Source organism: Anthonomus grandis, chromosome 5, assembly GCF_022605725.1.
Source record: "Anthonomus grandis grandis chromosome 5, icAntGran1.3, whole genome shotgun sequence".
NCBI lineage: Eukaryota > Metazoa > Arthropoda > Insecta > Coleoptera > Curculionidae > Anthonomus > Anthonomus grandis.
This window is the reverse complement of record NC_065550.1, coordinates 35,850,978-35,874,258: the sequence shown is the minus strand read 5'-3', so window position 1 is coordinate 35,874,258 and position 23,281 is coordinate 35,850,978. Positions and strand designations below refer to the sequence as shown.

At 31.5% G+C, this 23,281-nt stretch overlaps 2 protein-coding genes and 4 non-coding genes across 7 annotated transcripts in view; 2 read left to right on the top strand and 4 right to left on the bottom strand.

The window, feature by feature from the left end:
* The window catches only part of LOC126736951 (adipocyte plasma membrane-associated protein Hemomucin-like), a 34,784-nt gene extending 32,107 nt beyond the window's left edge, over positions 1–2,677 (bottom strand). The window contains exon 1 of the mRNA XM_050441626.1: positions 2,472–2,677. The gene's annotated coding sequence lies outside the window, so the exon portion shown is untranslated. The remainder of the gene's footprint in view (positions 1–2,471) is intronic.
* LOC126736950 (atrial natriuretic peptide receptor 1) overlaps positions 1–23,281 on the top strand; it is a 40,529-nt gene that overhangs the window by 16,250 nt on the left and 998 nt on the right. For both annotated transcript variants that reach the window (XM_050441623.1, XM_050441624.1), the window contains 18 exons: positions 789–945; positions 3,398–3,517; positions 3,579–3,688; positions 3,748–3,936; positions 5,063–5,198; positions 5,250–5,341; positions 5,393–5,537; positions 5,608–5,692; positions 5,743–5,860; positions 5,913–6,080; positions 6,138–6,314; positions 6,367–6,526; positions 6,582–6,740; positions 16,854–17,158; positions 17,216–17,350; positions 17,402–17,470; positions 17,525–17,687; positions 21,192–21,302. In XM_050441623.1, coding sequence (XP_050297580.1) covers positions 789–945; positions 3,398–3,517; positions 3,579–3,688; positions 3,748–3,936; positions 5,063–5,198; positions 5,250–5,341; positions 5,393–5,537; positions 5,608–5,692; positions 5,743–5,860; positions 5,913–6,080; positions 6,138–6,314; positions 6,367–6,526; positions 6,582–6,740; positions 16,854–17,158; positions 17,216–17,350; positions 17,402–17,470; positions 17,525–17,687; positions 21,192–21,302 — 2,599 coding nt within the window. The remainder of the gene's footprint in view (positions 1–788; positions 946–3,397; positions 3,518–3,578; positions 3,689–3,747; positions 3,937–5,062; positions 5,199–5,249; positions 5,342–5,392; positions 5,538–5,607; positions 5,693–5,742; positions 5,861–5,912; positions 6,081–6,137; positions 6,315–6,366; positions 6,527–6,581; positions 6,741–16,853; positions 17,159–17,215; positions 17,351–17,401; positions 17,471–17,524; positions 17,688–21,191; positions 21,303–23,281) is intronic.
* Positions 999–1,080, top strand: Trnas-gcu (transfer RNA serine (anticodon GCU)). The gene has a single exon. It is a non-coding gene; the product is annotated as a tRNA-Ser (tRNA).
* Trnal-caa (transfer RNA leucine (anticodon CAA)) lies at positions 1,350–1,465 on the bottom strand. Its single transcript has 2 exons — positions 1,428–1,465; positions 1,350–1,394 (listed from the first exon to the last, which is right to left on the bottom strand). It is a non-coding gene; the product is annotated as a tRNA-Leu (tRNA).
* On the bottom strand, positions 1,672–1,744 carry Trnam-cau (transfer RNA methionine (anticodon CAU)). Its single transcript has one exon. It is a non-coding gene; the product is annotated as a tRNA-Met (tRNA).
* Trnat-agu (transfer RNA threonine (anticodon AGU)) lies at positions 16,651–16,724 on the bottom strand. Its single transcript has one exon. It is a non-coding gene; the product is annotated as a tRNA-Thr (tRNA).

The following is a 23,281-nucleotide window of genomic DNA, read 5'->3' as shown; positions in this document are numbered from 1 at the left end:
TTTTCAAGTACCTAAAACATATATCTCTTTGGAGTGCAGGTATGGCCATAGTTGGGTATAACCAAGTAAATATAACGGTTTTGTTAACGTCATGGAAGTTAGCAACAGAATCAGAAACGAAAATCAAATTTTTACAGTCGCCCAGATAAGTTCTGCACGCAATCTATTTTTTTTGCATAATATGCAAATATAAAAAATTATAGTATATTTATAAAGCCGTTAAAGCAGCCTAAGAATATTGTAGAGTGTAGAATTATTTCAACACTGTTAAAGTTAAAATTGTAGAGTGTATTCTCGAGCCCAAAGCCCAAAGCAAATTTAGTTTCATTGTTTTAGTTTGAAATAAATAAAGGATGTTTTCAGTAAAAGATATTACCGTCAAATATGAATATGCCAATTAGATATTTGGGATAAGAATTGAAATTCCCGCATACACTTTTGTCAATATTGTATTAATTTAATTTAATTGTTCTATTATGTTATCCTAATTGACTAACCTCAAGAGTAACTTAAGCTAATCGAAATTAATTTAAGACTTTCCGAGTAATCCTTAAGTGCGGTCATTTCACCCATCTTAAATCTGTTTAGACGATTTCCTAATTTCAGTGTCCTAATGATCCAATTTGTTTAATGTTCGGTGGTCTTATATTGAGAAAGTGCTTGGGTTAATTCCAGTATGAATATAAAATCTTTTTTATTTTAAGTTTTTTATTAATACTAATTACGTCGCTTTTACGCTCCATCTAATTTACTTTTAATCAGGTATTACCATATTTATTTTTTTCCAGGGCATTTTAAAGGACAAAAGCAAATATCCCACACTAACGAGGATGTCTTATTGCCAATGCAGATTGAAAAAAGTGTTCGCCAGCATTTTAAAACAGTTCCGTTGGAAACACATCGCGCTTATTCTGGATAGATCGGACTTGTTTTCTCTTACTGTAGGTATGTAGTTAGAATGAAGAGAGTCAATATGATTGTATTACCCGTGAATATGAGACGAGGTGGCCGAGTGGTTAAGGCGTTGGACTGCTAATCCAATGGGCTCTGCCCGCGTGGGTTCGAATCCCATCCTCGTCGAACTCTTTTTTTTCATTTGGAATAATTTTAGTTTTAATTGATGCTTCTATTATTATTAATAATAAATGACATTTTAATTTTTATTATATTTTTTGAGAAAATTTCGATTAATAGAAGTTATTACTATTAAAAAAATAAAAAAAAATAATTATTTTTAATAATTAATGTTTCTATTATTATTAATAATAAAAGATTTTTTAATGTTAATTATATCTTTTGACAAAAAAATCGATTAATAAAAGTTATTAATTACTATTAAGAAAAAGTTATGTCAGAAGTGGGATTCGAACCCACGCCCTCAGAGAGGACCAGAACGCTCGAAACCTGTAAAGAACAGGCAAGGAAACCTTGAGTCTGGCGCCTTAGACCGCTCGGCCATCCTGACATGCTACGAGTTTATAAAAATGTTATACACACCACGCGGTCACAGAAAACCCTAATTTTAGCATTCTATATTATTTATGCACTCATGCTATTTAATGTTTTCGGCCATATTATGATTTTAAATACAGAAAATCTATGTGAATTATTGTAAAAAAAAAAAAAAATTAAAAAAGGACATTAAAATACGAATTTAAGGAAAAAAAGTATTGCCCCGGGTGAGGATCGAACTCACGACCTTAAGATTATGAGACTTACGCGCTGCCTACTGCGCTACCGAGGCTTGCTAGCCCTTCCCCATATTTCCAAACACATTTGTTTTATCCGTATACACTGCTCAACTAAATATATGCTACTTTATTTTAAAGTTAAATCAGCATTGATAATTTTTCGAAATTGTCAAGGTGGCCAAATTACTTGTCAGAATATTGCCTTATCACTAAAGGGGTAGATAAGAAAACTATCGAGTGTGTAAAAAAAAGTATCGATTATTTAACTTTATTAACACATTTAAAATTAAATGCTCAAAAACACCACCCTTGTAAACGCTTCTATAGAGGCAATGATTCTGCTATCTATCTATTTATATCTATTTTATAAGTACTCCCAAAAGAAAAAGTTGATAAGCGTTATGTCAGGTAATCGAGGAGGCATACGTATAGGGTCGTTTGCTGATAAAAATTGGCCATCGAAAAGTCAAGTAATTTTAGAATATCGTATGTATATAAAAATCAATATTTAGTTGATAGCATTAAATGTATTTTATGCTTTTATATAAAATATTTTTTATCTCAGACTTAGGGGTATCAGAAAGTGTTAGTTACCTGCAAAAGCACTAGATGAATTTTAATCACTGATAAACTACTACAACTTATTTTATCCACAAACGCGGAAATTAAACTACAGAAAAGTACGCCGTTAAAAACTGAAATATTAACCAATAAATAAATGAATAAATAAGGCCTTTTATTAGATTAAAACAGAATACGTTCATAATAACCATTACTTACGTTCATAATAGCCCTTAAGCCATTGAAATCGGTCACTGTAGCGAGTGCTGCCAACGTAAATCTGGTGTGTTTTAGTTTCTAACCATTAATTAAAAGGTAACCATGTCATTTCTATGTCGGTTAATTTAAATACATAATTTTGGGATAGTTTTGCAAAATATCTGTGAAGATTTAGACGAAATGCTGTGGTGAAGCGGTGAACTGGAAGTTTAGAAATTGTTTATTTTCTGCATACATACAGGTATATAATTATTGTTCCCGTTCTTGGACTTTTCGTTTTTTTTTTTTAATATACCTGTAACTTTTCTTTTATGACAGCTAAAACTTTCACACGCATGCAAAAATAAATCAGTAAAATGTTTCTAAAACATCGTACGAGAATCATCCAGCAATGTCTTCAATGTCCAGCCATAACCTCATCGGATTTTCTAAACATGCTTCTATTTTCCGGAAATTTGATTCATCCCTTCAAAGGATTAAGCGTCAAAAATTAGCATTAAGCATGACTTGATAAATGATTGATTGATACAACTGAATGCGTCTTTTTTGATATCCTGGCACAAGTGTCTGTGTAGGTCTCTACCTGTAGAGCACAAACTTATGCTTTTATAGAATGCTGTGAGTTGTGCTGCTAGTTTTTTTTAAATAAATTGATATTTGTTGTTCACTTACGATAACGTTCACGAGCTCTTTGATTTTTCATGATTTTCTATGATTTTTCTAAATACGAGAAAGGCATATTTTGTGTAAAAACTTTAAACTATTTACTCAAGAAACATCAAATTGTCACTTTAATCTTGATGACATAAAATAAACAAACGACCATTATATAGAATATGAAATCAGAGCCATGTTCACCAAGACATAACCAAATCCTTAAATACTCGTTGCAAAAAGACTTCTACATAAACACTTTTCATCTTTAGGAAAAAATTTGGAACACGGATTGAAAAAAGAAGGTTTACTGTCGTTTGTGCGAGAATTGGACGGGAACGAGAACGATTCTATCGATAATTATTTAAGAGATGCTAGTATGTATGCCAGAGGTACTATAATTCAATTTGGCAATAAATTATAATATGTATATCTAAAACAGATTATTTACAGTTGTTATTTTGAGCGTGAGAGGCACCCTTGTGAGAAAATTCATGCTTGCTGCCCACAAGTTGGGAATGACGAAAGGCGATTGGATTTTCTTAGATGTTGAAATTTTCCAGGTAAATGTACATTTCTAAGAGTGAAACGAAAACAAAAATTCTCTCTCTCTCTCCGAAAGGGATCTTACTGGGGAGACCACGATTGGAAAGCAGGTGACATCGACGATTATAAAGCAAGAAAAGCCTACGAAGCTCTGCTGAGAGTGTCATTGTTACAACCAACCAGCGATAAATTTCAAGAATTCGCCGATAAAGTTAAGGAACGATCTTTACGAGATTACAATTTTACCATAAGTGAAGGAGAAGAGGTAACAGTATTTTGATTTAATGAGTATGTAATGACTATTGCTCACGAGGATCAACAAGTGAGTACTAAGTTATTACATACGAATAGAATATTAAAAGCTAAAATTATTTTGCGGAACTTGCATTCACACTATAACCCGCACAGAAATTTTAATCTTTTACTATAATAATAATTTGCTTTATTCGTAAATAGTAGTTTGTATTTTAGTAAATTATCATAATATAATACATTTTCAATTTGCCGCGTTTCTGTATAAATATTTATAGTAAGTACTGAAACAGCGGTATGCCAGCAGTGCAGCTGGTCTCAACTTTTTGCAAGAAACAAAACCATACTTCTAGACAGTTAAATTAAACTGTGATATTCTCCTATAAGCCACTAGTATACACGCAACTGCTTAAAAGAAATTAAAAAAAATATATATTTTTCCACTTAGTTGAATTGGCGCATGTTTATCTATAGAAAATCTATATCAGCTGGTAGAATACCATCAACTGCCTGGAAGAAATAAAAATATTCTTCTAAGAAATTGAATTGACAATTGACTCAATGTGCAATGTCAGCTGGTCTCAACTGGTTGTCAGAAATAAATAAAACCATTCTTTTAAACATATGAATTGGGGAATCCTCCATATCTTTTTAAGGCAGTTATATCCCCACCTCCGCCTACAAGAAGAATAGTTGATGATTTTCTAAGTGTGTGTCCTTTATCTATAGCTTATTCCCCATTGAACCATATGTGTTTATGCTTTTAGGAATAAATTATTCGAACAGAACGGACTTATATGATTAAATAAGTTTTTCATATTTTATACAACACATTTCAGCTACCGTAAATGTTCTGGGAGTGTCTAAATGTCTTGGTATATATTAATTCCAAGTACTTTGTAAATATTTAACAAATATGTTATTTTCATCTTTCGCAACTCAGCACACTGTGGTAAACTACAGCAATTCTCATGATTAATTCAACTTTAAATGAAGAGAAAATTTTTATGACAATTAAAGTCATGAATTAATATATATATTTAAAATGGGTGAATAGTAAGTCAATATTATTAAATCGTCGTCGAAAAAAACGAATAATATAATATATATTTAATTATTAAAGAAAAATGTCGTTCCAGGTGAACTTTGTCATTGGTGCATTTTACGATGGCGTCTACCTTTTAGGGATGGCCTTAAACGAAACGTTATGGGAGGGCGGTGACATTAGGGATGGTAATGACATAACTGACAGGATGTGGAATCGCACCTTCTTAGGTAAATTAAAGAAATAACAAGACATAATTATTAATTCTTCCTATATAATAGGAATCACTGGACACGTTCGCATAGACGACAATGGGGACAGAGATGCCGATTACTCAATTCTGGATTTAGATCCTATAACAGGAAAATTTGAGGTATGCGATGTGATCGAATGATTTCACACAAATTGCGAGATGTATTTACAGGTGGTCGGTCAATATAATGGTCTCCATAAGAGGTACGCGCCTGTACGTGGGAAAAGAATTCATTGGCCAGGGGGTAGGGAAGGTCCTCCCCCGGATATTCCCAAGTGTGGCTATCTGGATGATAATCCAGAGTGTCGCGATAAAGGTTTGAAGCTTACGCGCCACTATTATCAATAGGTTCAATACTTTTAACATTTTTAACGCTGCGCATATAGAGGCCTATATGGTGGTAATATATGGAGCTTTTGCTCTGGGAGTATTCCTAGCATTAACATCTACTTTAATTTGTGTTACTTATAAGTAAGTTAAAAACATTGACGTTAACACACGAACAGTTTTTATGTATTTAGGCATATGAAAATATCCGCTGATTTAAATAATATGTCGTGGAGAATTCGTCCCGAGGATGTCATATTGGAGCCTGGAAGGACGTTCGGCTCTAAGCTGGCTTTACAAAAGTTGTCAGAGGTATTATGAATCGTTTATTAAATTTGTGATTATATCTTAATTGTTTCTTAAGACTTATGGATTGACAAGCTGCAGAGGCTCGATCACATCAAATTCCTCGCTACCATCCGCAAAAATCTACACGACTGTGGGAATCTATAAAGGAACTAGGGTGGCCATTAAGAGAATTACAAAAAAGAAAATTGATATTACCAAAAAACTCTTATGGGAAATAAAACAAGTAAAGGAAAATGTTTTGATTGTAAACTGAGGTTTCTATATCTAAATATATTTCTAGGTGAGAGATGTGACTCATGAAAATACGGTGCGATTTCTGGGAGCTTGTATCGAGTGTCCCACCATTTTGATTTTAACAGAATATTGCTCCAGAGGGAGCTTAAGAGACGTTTTGGAAAATGAAGATATCCATTTGGATTGGAATTTTAGGATGTCACTCATTTACGATATTGTAAAGGTATTAAGCAGCTAACGTTGAAAGACTAAGGGTTTTAAATGTTTTTTTTTAGGGTATGAATTACTTGCATGGTTGCGACATATCATTTCACGGAAAACTTCGTTCCTGTAATTGTTTGATCGACGGCAGATTTGTATTGAAAATTTCCGATTTTGGACTGACCTCCTTAAGTACTCCCGCCGACCTTATCAAGGATGCCAATTATTATAATAGTAAGTGTAAGTAGAGGTCATAAGCGTGACTTTATGGTTTTGTTATTAATTTCAGAAATGTTATGGGTAGCCCCGGAGCTTTTGCCTTTAACGTTAATACCTGGAAATCCGGCTACGCAAAAGGGAGACGTGTACAGTTTCGCGATTATCCTGGAAGAAATTATTGTTAGGGGAGGACCGTACGATGCGGCCAGGAGATATTTGGAAGTCGAAGGTAAATAATAAAATGTGAATGATTGTAAAAACGTTTGAACTAGTTAATCTGAAACGAACTTTAGATAGATTTTCTGGTTATCTTCTTTGACTTTTTTTTTATAATAAATAAATATGTCTTTATTTTGGTATCAAATGCAAATCACAGTACATTTACCCAAAAAGGCGAAGATTAGCTAAAGTCTAACCTTCATTTTAATTACAAAAAATAGTGCATTTGTGCAATTATAACCATGTTTCGGTTAAATAAATAATATCATAACTCTTGATTACTATATATTTGAGAAAGGCTTAGAAAACTATGAAGAACCGATCTTACATTAAAGTTAGCAATACTTAATAATCTGTTAGACATTTATATCTTATCTTCTATTATTTTCTTAAAAATTGTTTTTATTTTAATTAATTAATTTGGATAGACAGGAAATGCACACACAGTATTTTTAAAATACCATTGTGCAATAGGTATTCTAAGCAGTTGTTGTTTTGTAATGTTATAATGTATGAATGTATTATCTGCTGAATATGTATACATACGAAAACGCTCTGTAAAAAAGAAGCAATGATTTATAATTCATTTTTGATCTAAGTTTTGAAAGATAATTAATATAAATGGGACATTCTATATCAGTAGACAAATGATCAGTAGAAATTTTTTTCTGTTTACATGACCTAAGATACCATCTCAGGAAATTCTACTATTTTGGTTATAAATAAAGGTGTGCGTTGTCTACACTTGCAGACTGTTTGGGTACATTAAATATACTTATGACATCGATTATAACAAATTAACAAACCTATTTTAATTAAAGTATGAATTTAATTTTCAAATTTTTTTTTGTGGAAGATATCGAATCGAATATTTATATTTCACTTTTGCACTTAATATACCATAGAAAAACTTTTTCCTTTCTAACAAAACACGTGTTGAACATCCGGTCTGATGATGCCCTTAAGGCGAAACATGTTACCATTAAAGACATTAACTGATACTGTAGATTTAGAGGTTTTTAACTTTTTTAATTTTTGGACTTTTTTGAAATAATTCGGTATGGCAGGATATATTTTAAAAGAAAAAATTGCAAGCATAGGAATTAAATATCCCTAAGAATAAGACTGGCATATCGTCGGCTAAGTGCGTTAACCTGCTAACTCCATTTTTAGGCCAAATACTGATTTTTATACATTTTAAAGCGTAATTCCGTTTTACACCTATACGAAAAAAGGCTACATCAACTTTTTACTGTAAACCCGAGTAATCGGCCAAACGAAAAACTGCTTCATTAATATTTAATTTTTTCGCCGTTGAAAATCTGCTATCTCCGCTGTCATGCGTTAAACTACACAATAAATATACCTGTTGCCACTCGCACACGTGCCTTCGTTGTTTATACGAATTTTATAGAAAAATAATAGTAGTTAAAGAATAATTCCAAAGCATTAACTGGCCAAAGGTAAGTACCATTTATGTTATAATATAGTTTATTTGTTATTATAATTATTATAACTTATAAAAAATAGCCTATTACGAATATTATGGAGTTAGCAGTTTTTCCAATTTCATTATATTTATTTTTCCTGATCATAACAGGTTTTCTGTAAGTAAATCCTTAAGGGCATTATTAATTATTTGGATTATAATTACATTTTTAAAGTTATAATTATAGTTCTCCGGTTTAGATGATTATCCCTAAATATAAATTTAATAGTCAGTTAGTTCATACAGGGTGATTCCAGTTAAAAGGAAATTATCAACCTTGGAATGACTCTAAAGTTTAAAAAAACTATAAATTCTTAAAAAAATTTTTTTTTGTTAATGTTTTTATTGTTTTTGAATACCAATACTGTGTACCCACTATTGAGTTGCATAAATGTTAGGGAGTTTTGTTTTTATTACAGATGGATCGTTGTTCCGATCGCAGTAGGCTAATAGTACAACTGGCTCAAAATATCTTTACGGAACCGAATGATGATGTTACCTTAGAAGATAATTTAGTTAACGCTGTCGATGTCTCCTGGTGAAGAAAATATGGATATTCCGCTGAATCATGTTTTGAATTTGGAAACATCTGTCACTGCCAGTTATACTACAGTACCTGATGTGGAAATAAATATAATGGATTGTTCATACGATAACTCGACTCTTACATCACATCAAATAGACTGTCCTTTTGTTATAGAAAATGACGATATCACACTACTTTCTTTGATCGAAGAACCAGATTCTTGGATGCTTAAGTCGAAAGTAAATTATACAGAAAAGAAACAAGACACTCTAGAATTAGGTACACCAAATTCCGAATTCTTGACCCAAGATACAGAAAAGAAACGAGATACTCGAGAATCAAGTACAACAGATTCCGTATCCCTAGCCGAAGATAATACGAAAAAGAACCATGATATTATAGAAGCAGGTATAACAGATTCCGAATTCTTTGGCCGAAGATCAATTAGATCCTGACTATTCAATATCGGATTCTGATCAGAGTAACCATCATCTGGTTCCATACTCTGACCATTCTGACTCGGATGAGGCGTTTGATTATCCAGAAAAAAGCAAAAAACGAAAGAAAAGATTCCAGGTTGATAAATCTGAATGGCTTGTTGAAAAAAATAAACTTTTACGGGAGAGAGGTAAACCATATTTGGGAAGAAAAAAGAATAATAATCGGTGGAAATATGATGAACCCAAGCAGCCACGAAAAATGAAAGAAAAGTGCAGGTGTCCAGTAACTTCAAAAGGCATACTTAGATGTGCATCAATAGAAGAAGTTGACAGAAAAAACAATTTTTAATTACTTTTGGCAGTTGGCGTGGGGAGAAAAAAAGATATACGTTGACAGTTTAGTTAAATCTATTTTTCCAAAGAGACGAAGACAAAGAAATATTTCCGACGAATCTAGAAGAGGTCAAACATTGGAATGTCATTTAAAAATAAATTAATTGGTACGAGTATGCCGATTAATGTTCCTAAATACACTGGGTATTGGAAGATGGTCAGTGTTAAATTGGAAGAATATATCAACACCAAAGGAAGCTCCTTATTCACGTAGAAACAGTGAGAAAAAAGCTAAGCCTTTTCAAGATGCCAAAGAAAAACTGTTTGAGTTTTTAGATTCCATGCCTTCACTTGAGTCACATTACTGCAGATCTCAAACGGAAAAGAAGTACCTCCTTCCAGAATGGCATTCGAAAAAGGCATTATACGACTTTTATGTAAATGACTGGTGCAAAAATCGAAGTTTAAAGCCACTATCGATAACCATTTTTAATAACGGGTTAAATACACGAAATATCGCATTGTTCTCACCAAAGAAAGACCAATGTGAAAAGTGTACTTACTTCAAACTGGGAAACCTATCAGAAGAAGAGTTTAGCTTACATATCAAGCGGAAGAATTAAGCTCGAATGGAAAAAGAGAGTGATAAACAAAAGCACTCATTTGTATTTACGGTAGACTTACAAGCTGTACTAATGTCACCAAAGTAAAATGTCAGCAACTTGTATTATAGGACAAAACTGCAAGTTCATAATTTATCTTTCTACAATATAATAAATAAGAATTGTTATTGCTACTTGTGGAACGAAACTGAAGGAAGTGTGAACTCTGAAGAATTTGCAACTATTTGGTGTAATTTCCTTGAAATTAAAGTAATGCCTCTTGTAAACAAAAGCAATGATAAAAATATAATAATATACACAGATGGATGTACTTACCAAAATCGGAACGCTTTACTAAGTAATGCACTTTTGAACTTTGCTCAACAATTCAATGTTACAATTACACAAAAATATTTAGAAGTAGGGCATACTCAAATGGAGGCAGATATGATGCACTCTACTATAGAACGACGCTTAAAAAAAATTAATATCAATGTACCCGCTGAGTATATACAGTTTGTAGAAATGCTCGTAAAATTCTTACCCCTTACGAAGTAAAAAGTAAATTACCTTAACTTCACTTTTTTTTTTAAATTTGATAAAATTGACTTCTTTAAAAGTATCCGTCCAGGAAGAAATAAAGGTGATGCAAAGGTAACGCAGATTAGGGCATTGCAATGTATCCCAGATGGAGGTATATTTTATAAATTAAGTTTTGAAGATACACGGCAAATATTACCCCAAAGAAAATCTTTAAATGTAAGTTCCTGTCCATTTGATTATCTAAATCAACTTCATACTGAGAGACGTAAAATTTCAAAAAGGAAATTTAATGACCTACAATTCCTAAAAGCAACCCTGCCTGTCGACTACCATAAGTTTTTTGACAATATTCCCCATGATTAGTTTGTTTTGTGTTTTAATTTTAGTGATTTAGAATGTTCAAAATAGGAAATTTTTTTAGATCTGATTTTCTGTTTATATTTTCCTTATTACCAAAGAATGTATTTTTTTTGTATTTTTGTTAAAAAAAAATAATGATGGTTTTTATTCAAACGTTATGAAAACCTGTTAACTCCTGATTTTGAAATAGTAAAACTGAAAAAAAACCTGCTATCTCCTTTAAACCCCAATAAATTAATAAAAAAAAAAGTTTTCGTATAATTTATTTATAAGAAATATTCACTTACAATACAATACATTGTTTGGAACAAAAAATAAACAACTATGTAATATTTTTCTTATTTATTTAAAGTACTTTATAGCATTTTTTGTATCTTTCAGGGATTTCCCAGGCATCATCCAATATCCGTGAAATATGGCATCTATATCTCATTTGAAAAAATATATTGCTATGTCTAAAATATCCCACAAATATACCAAATGTCGTACATGCAAAAGCATTATTTCTACCATATGTCTAACGCATATCTGTTAAGAGTATTCGATCTCTTATGTCTGTAAAATATTCCAGTTGCATTGCATTTTCAAAATTTCGATGATGGAGAGTATTGTCAACATTTAATCGAAGATATATTTCATATTTGCACTTAATATACTATTTAAACATATTGGGGCAAGGAAGACTCACCACTGGACAAAAATATGGTAGTTTTTCTAACCTCTATTAATGTTATTCCAAACAGGATTTTTCCAATTGTTATTATTCTTATCAAGATGCCTAGCATATATTATAGAACATGACAAAATATTCCTGGCATATATATTTTATGGTGACCTTGGATATCTGTTGAATATGCCTAGCATATACCAAGTGAGATATAAAATATTCTTGGCAGATATGAATATGCCAATTAGATATCCTGGGCATATGCAATGCATGCAATGTACTTGTGCTGTCTGGGATCGTTAGTGAAACACATGTGGAGAATTAAATAAAGACTTTTGGTTAGTGGTAAAACTGTTTTGTGATTTACGCGTCAAAGTCAAAAATCGAAAAAATATGTAAATATTTTATTGTAATTTTTGTATGAAGTAAAAGTTATTCTGTTTCGCTTGAGCAGTGTAAAGGCATATTTCCAAGGAGATGACAAGTGTCAAAAGTCAAATAAAAAGAAAACATAAATCAAAATCAGCTGACTTGAAGTTGGGTTGGGTGTGCATCAATGTCCAAAATATCATCAAAAATGTGCAGTTAATTAAAAGTAAATTAACCAAAATCGACCAAAACGAAAAAACTTCAAGAAAACTCAGTCAGTTTTCCAAAGGGGGCTTAACATAGGTAAGACATGACCATATTATTAACCTCAAACCCCAATCATGTGATGACAATAATTATTGCCAATTTAATTATTCAGCCAAATGGGTGAAACAAACTATAAAGACTCCAATTCAAATAACCCAAACCAACCGACGCCACCAGAAAACAACGACATGGATGCCCAAATAATTGAAGAGGAGGAAACGGGGGTTTTGTCTCAGGCCGAATATCAAATGTTAGACAGTCAATTAGACGCCCTATCCACAGCCCTCGATGACATTGAGAGTAAGAATGATAACATTCACTCCCAATTGTTGGAATTGTTGAAGGCCAATAGAGAGATTCGGAAACAATTAAATCAGGAGAGCCAAAAGCAAGTCGGGGAGGCCAATAGTGAGAACGAGAAGAAAAGCGACTAAAGTGGTAGTTTTTTAATTATTTATTTATCGGAAGATTCTTTAGATAGAATTTTATAATGTAGAATATTTAATTTTTGGAGAATTATTAAATCTGGCTGCAGTCATTCCCTTTGTGTTATCTGGTATTATTAACTTTATTTTAAATAAGTAGTTGATGTTATTTAATTTTGTTTTTTGTTAATAAAAAATATATTTTCTAATCTATTTTAGGTTTTTTTTCAAACTGTTTATTTATTGATTAATGCACCAAGTGACATATGTTTAGTCTAAAATTCTAAAAAAGCACAATAAGCACAAAATAAAAATACAAGCTAATATACATAAGTTGTATTAGAAAGGAATTTGTTCACATATAGATTCAAATGCTTAAACCTATTACAAAAAATACACCAGTAAAATATGTTATAAATATTAGTTGCTACATTTTCCCGACTGTATAAAAAATCATTTAAATTATAAATGGATTTTGCAAAGCAAATCTACCAATTTCACTTTAAAGGATTGCGGTTGTTGAGTTCAGTTGGCAATTGATTATACATTTTTAATAACATAATATAGGAACTTTTAATAGTAGTAGTTACATCATGGCATAATTTAACAATGAATAAACATGAACATAATGATAAGACAACAATTTTTTTAGTTTGCAAATAACAAAGTTACTTGTACCACACTTACCAAGTACATACATGATCAATGTAAGCTGACCAACTTAGTACACTTTCAATCATAATTCCCAGAAACTTGTTAGAGCTGACCTGACTTTTATCAACACCCTCAATATTTAAAATCACATCAGATTCATTAATGCAAGTTCTAAATAGCATTAACTGAGTTTACGCAGATTTAATAGAAGCTTATTATCATTGTATATCATAATAATACTCTATCTAATAATACCCATCCCCCATTTTAGTGTAACTGGAAAATGTCTAACATATACAGCTGCTAAATTATTAAATATGTTGTCGGAACAATTTAAAAACAAAAAATATTATACTGTAAAGAAAAAATTGTACTCATGGATTAAAGATAGATTCCATTAAATTATAACTAACTAGTATTTAGTCAATTTAATATTTCTGAATTTGATAATATTATTTAAGCAGGTATATGTTACTATTGTTAGTGTTAGGTTGAAGTTCATTATGAACTAATTATTGATGAGCTGAACGTGCATACACACAGACACATTATGTCCATTGTATGCATATTATAAGCATATTCCATCTCATAATAATTGTAAATTAATATGTAATTGATTGATTAAATAAATTGTATAAATGTGTAGACCTGCCAATCTCTTCGGTTTAATTCAAGAATTACTTGATACAATAGAAGTTGTATCAATCATCAGAGTATAAAATTTAAAAAACCACAAAATGTAAAGTTGAGTAGGTACTAAAAAAATTACAGATTGCTACTAATATAAGATTAAATTTAAGAACAATAACAAAAAAATTATACAGAGCAGTTGTAAAAGGAAGTATTTAGGAATCCCACCCTTATTAGGGGGTTAAAAATGGCAATAATATTAGAGCATTAAGATTTTTGAGAAATGTTCATATCTGCTCTGGTCTCTTCAAGAACTTCATTAGCAACAATTATCATTCTATTAAAGGGAGGTAAATTATTATTAAGATCCACATTAACTAATTTTTGATTATCATTCTGGAAGTCTTCGATTAACTTTAAATACATTTAATCAGATAAAATTGACTAGCTTACAGTCTTTATAATTAAGGTTGTTAAGTATATTATACAAAAATATCACAGCCTGTGTTTTTCTTCTAACTGGCAGAGTATTAAATAAAAATCTATCCAGGATACTTCTATAAAAAACCATGTATGAATAGGAGTTATTATTTATGACATAAAGATACCGCAGAAATCTTTTTTGCACCCTTTCTATTTGGTCTGTATGCACAGATTCCATAAGCATCCGTATTTGAGAAGCCTATTCAAGGTGGGATCCATCAACTGTTGTATTTTATAGTGTTGTTATAGTGAAGATTTTAAAATGCTTATAGTGTTCTTAGTGAGAAATGCCAGTGCTTTAAAGGCTTTTTTCATAATGTTTGAAAAGTAACTATTTAATGTTAAATTTGACTAAAACAAAACTCGACAGTTCTGACTCAACTGGTTTAAGATTTGGCAATCAGCAATGAGAAGCCCAAAAACAGCAAAGGACCCAAATTACTACTTACTTGTCATGGTATTCCTGAGGTTGCTATAGATGTGTTTAATCTTGAAGAGCCTACCCTAACTTGCAGGACTTCAACAAACAGTAAGCATGCTTTATTATTCTGTTCGAGTTCAGGAGGACCTTATCAAATGCTTTCTTACAGTCAGTATAAACTATGTCCAATTGAGGTTTATTGGAAATCTTTGTTAACCTATGAACCATAAATTTTACAAGAGATACAATAATAGCTCCTGCGGTTTGTAGCAGCCCTTTCTAAAGCCAAAATGCTCAATTGCAATAATTTTATTTTCGTTTAGGAAGCTACTCTAAGCCTATTACAATATACTTTAGAAAAAGCAGTCAAAATCGAAATTGGCCTGTAATTTTCAATCTTTTTATGTATAGGTCGAACAAAGGACACTTTCAGTTGAGTAGGGAAAGTATCTTATTGAAATGATGCATTTATGAGGTGCCTCAGGACAAGAGATGTGTATATTCAGGTACTTTAAAACAGGGAGCAAGGAATATCAACACCACTTAAGTGCTTGCATGAAACTCATCTTAACACTCATGGACCTCAAGCTTATCAGTAACTGGTTGAAGAAAGATTGAGTTACCACAAGCTTCTGCATTAAAATGGGGAACAGAAATTCACCGATTAGTGGTCACTTGCCTTATATTTTCAATGAAATAGTGGTTAAATTGTTCAGCTGTAATCATAATTAATATTTTTAAAAGAAGTTGGATTATATGCTGTCTAAAAGACTCGATACATTATTTATTGTGTGCCAAAAAGCCCTCGTTTTATTGGAGGCATTATTATAAATTTGAGAGTAGGCATTTTTTTGTTATTAGTAATTAGCAGTTCTCTATGTTCTTTTAATTTTAGTTCAGAGTTTGACTGAACAAGACAATTTTCTCCTGAACTTCATGATTTTTGGGATTACATTGTATATGTGGAAAACAATTTAGTCAAATAGAGGTGGATTAAATAATAAATTACCAAAGCTGTTGATGAAAAAAAAAATCAGGACGTCTGTAAATTATTAATCTCTCATTTCGGCGACACCTGGGAAGAGAGAATTTAATTGGAATCTTATAATTTATTTTTTTATTGACTTGCGAAGTATTGGGAGTGAAGTCGATAAGTTTTGTAAAATGAATGTTAAGGAATCGACGGAGATATATCAGGTTTCTTTTGTATTTCTTTCGAAACGTTGAAAAAGCTTTAAATGCTGTATTTTTTCATGCCAAAACTCGTCTTGTCCATTTTATTTTATTAAATTTTGTCAAAATGGAGTCAAGTGGAGTGATTGCTTGCATTCATATTCATAGCTTATAAAACGTTTTTTGCCAATTGTGAAAATTTACTCGATATGGACAAGGCAAGTTTTGAAATCGAATCCCTCATTTAATGCACTTAATCTTGGCCCCCTGGTAGTATTAATTCATTTAAATTAAAACTTATAGAACTAAAAGACTGAAATTGTCTGTAAGGTTTCGGTTTCGTATTTTTTATTATAATTTTGTTCATTTCCAAATTTTTGATTATTTGTTATATTCTTTGCCACTTATTATGTCTGTACTATAAATAAATAGATACTGCCTGGCCTACCCAACAAAGCAATTTAATTTAAAAAAAAAAAGATTTCAACATATATTTCATTTATATATTATAGAAAAAAGAAATAAAAAAATGTAACGTAGGCCCCGACGAGATTCGAACTCGTGATCTCCTGTTTACTAGACAGGCGCTTTAACCAACTAAGCCACGGCGCCGTTGTGTTTAAACTCATATAAGCTGATGCTACTTGTTGTGTTCGATACGTTGTAAAATTAAGGGTACTAAAAGAAAATGCCTTTAGAGAGGGATTTCATTTTAAATATATTATGACCTTTACTTTCTAGAAATCATAACAAGAGTGGCCAGCAGAGAAAACCCACCGTTTAGACCGGCGGTGAGCCAAGGAGATTGTCCGGAGGAACTTTTGGAACTTATGGAACGATGTTGGAATGATAATCCCGAAGACAGGCCGACCTTCGATTCGATTAGGCTTAATTTAAAAAATATCATGAGGGGCTACTGTGAAAACCTGATGGACGATTTGCTAAGGAGAATGGAACAATACGCCAACAATTTGGAAGTTTTGGTCAGCGAAAAGACCGAAGAGCTCAGTCAAGAAAAAAGGCGCTCCGAAGAACTTCTTTATCAGGTTTTAGAGATTTTAACAGGAAAATGTTCCGTGTATAGTTTACATTGGTGTTTTTAGGTATTACCTAGACCGGTGGCCCAACAGCTGATGTTGGGTGAAATGGTCCAACCAGAACAGTTTGAATGTGTCACCATTTATTTTAGTGATATTGTAGGGTTTACGGGGCTTTGCGCTAACAGTACTCCAATGCAGGTACATTCGAATATTTATATTTAAAGAGCTGTATTAAAATAAAATTTGTAGGTAGTAGACTTTTTAAATGATCTTTACAGTACTTTTGATAGGATCATTGGATTTTATGATGTTTATAAGGTAAGGAATTATTGTTAAAAAAAAAATATTTTATTAAAAAAAATGGGTTTTCAGGTTGAAACTATAGGAGATGCGTATATGGTGGTATCAGGGTTACCGGAGAGAAACGGTGATAATCATGCAAGAGAAATAGGGTTGATGGCTCTGGCAGTTTTGGATGCTGTGAAGAGTTTTACTATTGCGCATCAGCCCGACAGGGTTTTGCAACTCAGAATAGGTAGTATATAATAAAATAACACCACACAAACTTTTCTTATGTAAAAAATCTTTATTTGCAAATTATCCTAAATTTATACTACTTGGAATGATTAACCGTTAATAATATAAATATATACATTTTTTCAAGTAACTATGAAGCATTGGCACCGGGAACTTATACTCATCAAATGAGACAATTTTTATATTTTATATAGTTTGCAATTATTAACGTATCGCATATTTCTACTCTGATAATTGATTCAACAATATTCTTTATGTAAATTATGCTATTGCATCAATTTATTAACTTTTTATATTTTTCTTTAAATTATTTATTTCTTTTTTTTTAAAGTTATCTTATTTTTAATATCTAGCTATGTCTAATTTATAAGACGGTTCCTAGCTACATTATCCTATCCTAAACAATTTAAATTTAATTGCTAACATTTTTGATAGGGTAAAATGTGTCATTTTTGAAAAGGTATCTGTATATTAATTATTTTAAAAATGGTTTTACTTTACTCGTTTTGGCTGAGTTTTTAACATTGTCTACAATAAATAAGTATCAGTCCTATAATGAAAATTAATTAAGGCTTTTAAAACACGATTATGGAGTGTCTGTATTTTATTAAAATTTGTTGCACAGCATATACATGTGCTTTAATATCGAGAAAATCTCCCCTGTGACAAATATAATTTTGTTTCTTTGTGTGGGCTATATGTGTTTCCAATAAGTTTAAATATTCATCTAAGATAGACCTCTAGACAGTTTTCGATTTTTGTAATTTGTAATTAAAATATTCAGATTTGCCATAGTCTAAATATGAAATATTTGGTTTTATCCATATTAATCTTTCAACTAAGTATGTGTAACAACCATCATTTATAGTATGACCTAGTATAGTACACATAACTATTTCCACTATAGAACAAGACTGTTTCGTCAGTAAAAGTAAAATATCGACACTTTCAACCATTTTGTGACTTTTCAATGCTAAAAAATCATGTTTCTTAAAATTTTTTAATTTCTGTTTAAAACGCTGAAACAGGTGTCTAATGAAATTAATTGAGGAATGTGTGTACAAATTTTCAAAACTGTATTTTGAGTGGTTTTTGAGTTATGGTCATTTTGCGAATTTTCAATGCTAAAAAATCATGTTTCTCAAAAAAAACATTTTTTCCCTCAAAATGTTTTAATTTCTGTTAAAAACGCTGAAACAGGTGTCTAATGAAATTAATTGAGGAATGTGTGTACAAATTTTCAAAACTGTATTTTGAGTGGTTTTTGACTTATGGTCATTTTGCGAATTTTCAATGCTAAAAAATCATGTTTTTCAAAAAACATTTTTTTTCTCAAAATGTTTTAATTTCTGTTAAAAACGCTGAAACAGGTGTCTAATGGAATTAATTGAGGAATGTGTGTACAAATGTTCAAAACTGTATCTTGAGTGGTTTTTGAGTTATGGTCATTTTGCGAATTTTCAATGCTAAAAAATCATGTTTTTCAAAAAACATTTTTTTTCTCAAAATGTTTTGATATCTGTTAAAAACGCTGAAACAGGTGTCTAATGAAATTAATTGGGGAATGTGTGTACAAATTTTCAAAACCGTATTTTATGTAGTTTTTGAGTTATGGTCATTTTGCGAATTTTCAATGCTAAAAAATCATGTTTTTTAAAAAACATTATTTTTCTCAAAATTTTTTAATTTCTGTTTAAAACGCTGAAACAGGTGTCTAATGAAATTAATTGAGGAATGTGTGTACAAATTTTCAAAACTGTATTTTGAGTGGTTTTTGAGTTATGGTCATTTTGCGAATTTTCAATGCTAAAAAATCATGTTTCTCAAAAAACATGATTTTTCTCAAAATTTTTTAATTTCTGTTTAAAACGCTGAAACAGGTGTCTAATGAAATTAATTGGGGAATGTGTGTACAAATTTTCAAAACCGTATTTTATGTAGTTTTTGAGTTATGGTCATTTTGCGAATTTTCAATGCTAAAAAATCATGTTTCTCAAAAAACATTATTTTTCTCAAAATTTTTTAATTTCTGTTTAAAACGCTGAAGTAGGTGTCTAATGAAATTAATTGAGGAATGTGTGTACAAATTTTCAAAACTGTATCTTGAGTGGTTTTTGAGTTATGGTAATTTTGCGAATTTTCAATGCTAAAAAATCATGTTTTTCAAAAAACATTATTTTTCTCAAAATTTTTTAATTTCTGTTTAAAACGCTGAAACAGGTGTCTAATGAAATTAATTGAGGAATGTGTGTACAAATTTTCAAAACTGTATTTTGAGTGGTTTTTGAGTTATGGTCATTTTGCGAATTTTCAATGCTAAAAAATCATGTTTTTCAAAAAACATTTTTTTTTCTCAAAATTTTTTAATTTCTGTTTAAAACGCTGATATAGGTGTCTAATGAAATTAATTGAAGAATGTGTGTACAAATTTTTATTTAAATTTCTAAATAATTGATGAAAATAATTAGAAATTTAAACATTATTTAAATTTCTAAATAATTTAGAAATTCATCTCTCTTCGAAAACTATATTTTTATTTTAATAAATTTCATGGACGAAATAACAGTGATAAAAAGCCATTGGACAATTCCAACCGATGGGAACTAAGTATTTATAGGTCCCGTTTAATGGACCTATTTCGCAACTGTATGGACGTCCAATGGACTTTTTGCACCGCTATGGACCTCTATTGGTTTTTTTCAGAAATTAAACAGATCCATTGGACAGATTTGTGCTGTTTGAGTAATGACGTTATTTTTTTGAAAAATAGTTAATTGTTTTCCCATGGTTTCTTACAGTCATTACCAGCCTTACTCCATTTGTCTGATTTTTTAAAAATCCTTATATTCCGAATCTATTTTTGCAATAAATTAACTCAATAAGGTTCATAATTAGACACCCAACTATTCTTCAAGTTGCTTTTATTATGAAGAAGATCTGCTCGAATTTTACAGCAACACTGACAATATAATTGAATTTAGCATTCTCTGATGTTATTTTAGGTTCAGATTAGCATTCCAAAATAGCGGTTTCATTTTTTTGGAATCTGGTTCATTCTGTCTCTGTTCTTTATCTGGATTTAGATGTTCAGTTAATCTGTTGCGTATCAATCTATGTAGTACAGCATTAGGGAGCGGTTGTTTATCAATTTTGTCTTGTTTAAGAAAACATGATTGTGTCGTGGGTACATTGTATCGTATTTATGTATTCTCCTCCATTCGTTTGACTTGAGGAAACAGTCAAATTAATTAATATTATGTATTATAGAACTCTTCTCAATAAGTCGTTGGTTCTTCAATAAACTTACCGAAAAATGGACTAAACCAAAAGAAGCCGCAGTAGCAGTTTTTTAGTATGATAGGAAAATCACATCTCACCCCCTGAAAAACACCTAAAACAGATATAAAAAAATATATACCCTAGAAGTCCGTTTAAGCAGTTACGAATAAATATATGAACTCTGCTGCAATTTTTTTAATGTAAATCTTTGTCTGTTTTAAAGGTATTCATTCCGGCCCTGTATGCGCGGGCGTAGTAGGCCAAAAAATGCCGCACTACTGCCTATTCGGCGACGCCGTTAATACCGCCAGCAGGATGGAGAGCACCGGTCAACGTGAGTTTATTCAACAATTTGTCAATGTTTATACAGTGCGAACGTAAAGGTTGGAATAAATTCATTTAAAATTCAGGGGTATGTTCAAAAAAAAAAACGCTCGGACATGTCGATTTTTATTTTTAACTGCGGGTTTTCTTACTATAATTTTATGTATACAGGGTGGCCCAAAAATAAGTTACGGTCATCAACGTAATTTTTTTAAATGTAAACACCTATTTTTTATTTTAGATTTAGGTTCTACATCAAATTCTAAGTACATTTCATGTACCATGTCCTATACCTAAACTCGACCGTTGACGATTGAACACAATAAAAGGCTATTTTTGGAAGAGTTATTTATATCAAGCAAGAATACATAAAAATATTTTAATTAATTTATTAAGTGTTGAAAATGGCTGCCACGAACCTCTTGGCAATATCCCAGTCGATGCTGAAATTCTTGTAAAACGTTATCGATAACAGAAGGTTCTATCAATCTTATTTCTTCCGTTATTCTAATTTTTAAGTCTTCAATGTTGTTTGGCCGATTAACATAAACTTTGGACTTAAGATACCCCCACAAAAAAAAATCTAAAGGAGTCAGATCCGGCGATCTGGCCGGCCATTCAATTGCACCCCTCCGACCAATCCAACGTCCAGGGAAAACGGTATCCAGGTACTGGCGCACGGGACGAGTGTAATGGGCTGGAGCTCCATCTTGCTGATACCATAAGGAATTATCTAATATATCCGGGTCTTCTGGATCGGGGTATAAAGTGGCAAGGCATGGAACCAAGTCATTTTCTAAAAACTCTAAATACCTCTTACCATTCAAGTATCCTTCAAAGAAAAAGTTGTTTCAATCACCCCCGCCCAAACATTTACTTTTTGAGGGACTTGGCTGTGGCACTCCATCATCCAGTGCGGATTTTCAGTAGCCCAATATCGGCAGTTTTGCCGGTTTACACTACCATGAAGACAAAACGTTGCCTCATCAGAAAATACAATTTTTTTTGAAAATTGTGGATTAGCATGGCACAAGTCCATAAGTCTCTCACAAAATTCTAAACGCCTATCTGGGTCATCTTCATTTAGTTCATGAACCAATTGAACTTTGTAAGGGTGCCATTTATTTATACCTAAATACTTAACGACGGATGTCTGGGATATCTGATTTTCTAACGCAATATTGCGAGTCGTTTTATGGCAATCTTCTTCAACTGCCAGCAAAACATTTAGTTGCTTCTCTTCTGATATACTTGACCGACCTTTCGTATAATTATCCCTGACATGACCCAAATCCCGATATTTCTGTTCTATTTTACTGACAGTACTTTGAGATATACGTGGCCTATCAGGATACTTGGCATGATAAATTTCACAGACTTCCATCTGAGTGCGCATCCTGTTTCCATAACCAATCATCATCAAAATCTCTATTCGCTCTCGCTCACTAAGACGTACCATTTTTTGAAATTTTAATTTTATCTTTTGATAAACTTAACACAAGCAAAACTTTGTGTTTCGTCATCACATGTTTGTAGTAATTATAATTATTAACTTTAATTTTCTCTTAATCAATACTTAGTGATACTTTAACTTTAATTTAATTCTTTACTTGTATTTAATATTTATGCATTCAAAAATACGCGTTTTGCTAATAACTTATTTAACTTTACATAATTTGCCTTACATCTTTTCCTTTTCCCACCATTTGTATATTCCTGAACTATACATATCTTTCCTTATATTGAATACGAATGTAAAAAGAGTGGGAGAAAAGGAGAAGGTTGTGCTAAGCTGTGAATTGAGTAGCAGCAATTCTGGCATTGACCGAAAACCGATTTGATCGATAAGTGTCGACACTGTTTTACGCGCGTATTTTTCGGTACGTGACCTACCACACCCATCCCCAAAATATCCAGGGTAAGTTACTTTATTTACTAAGTTACTTTCTATTTACGTTTACGAATCAGCAGGTGAGAGGTTTAGATTAC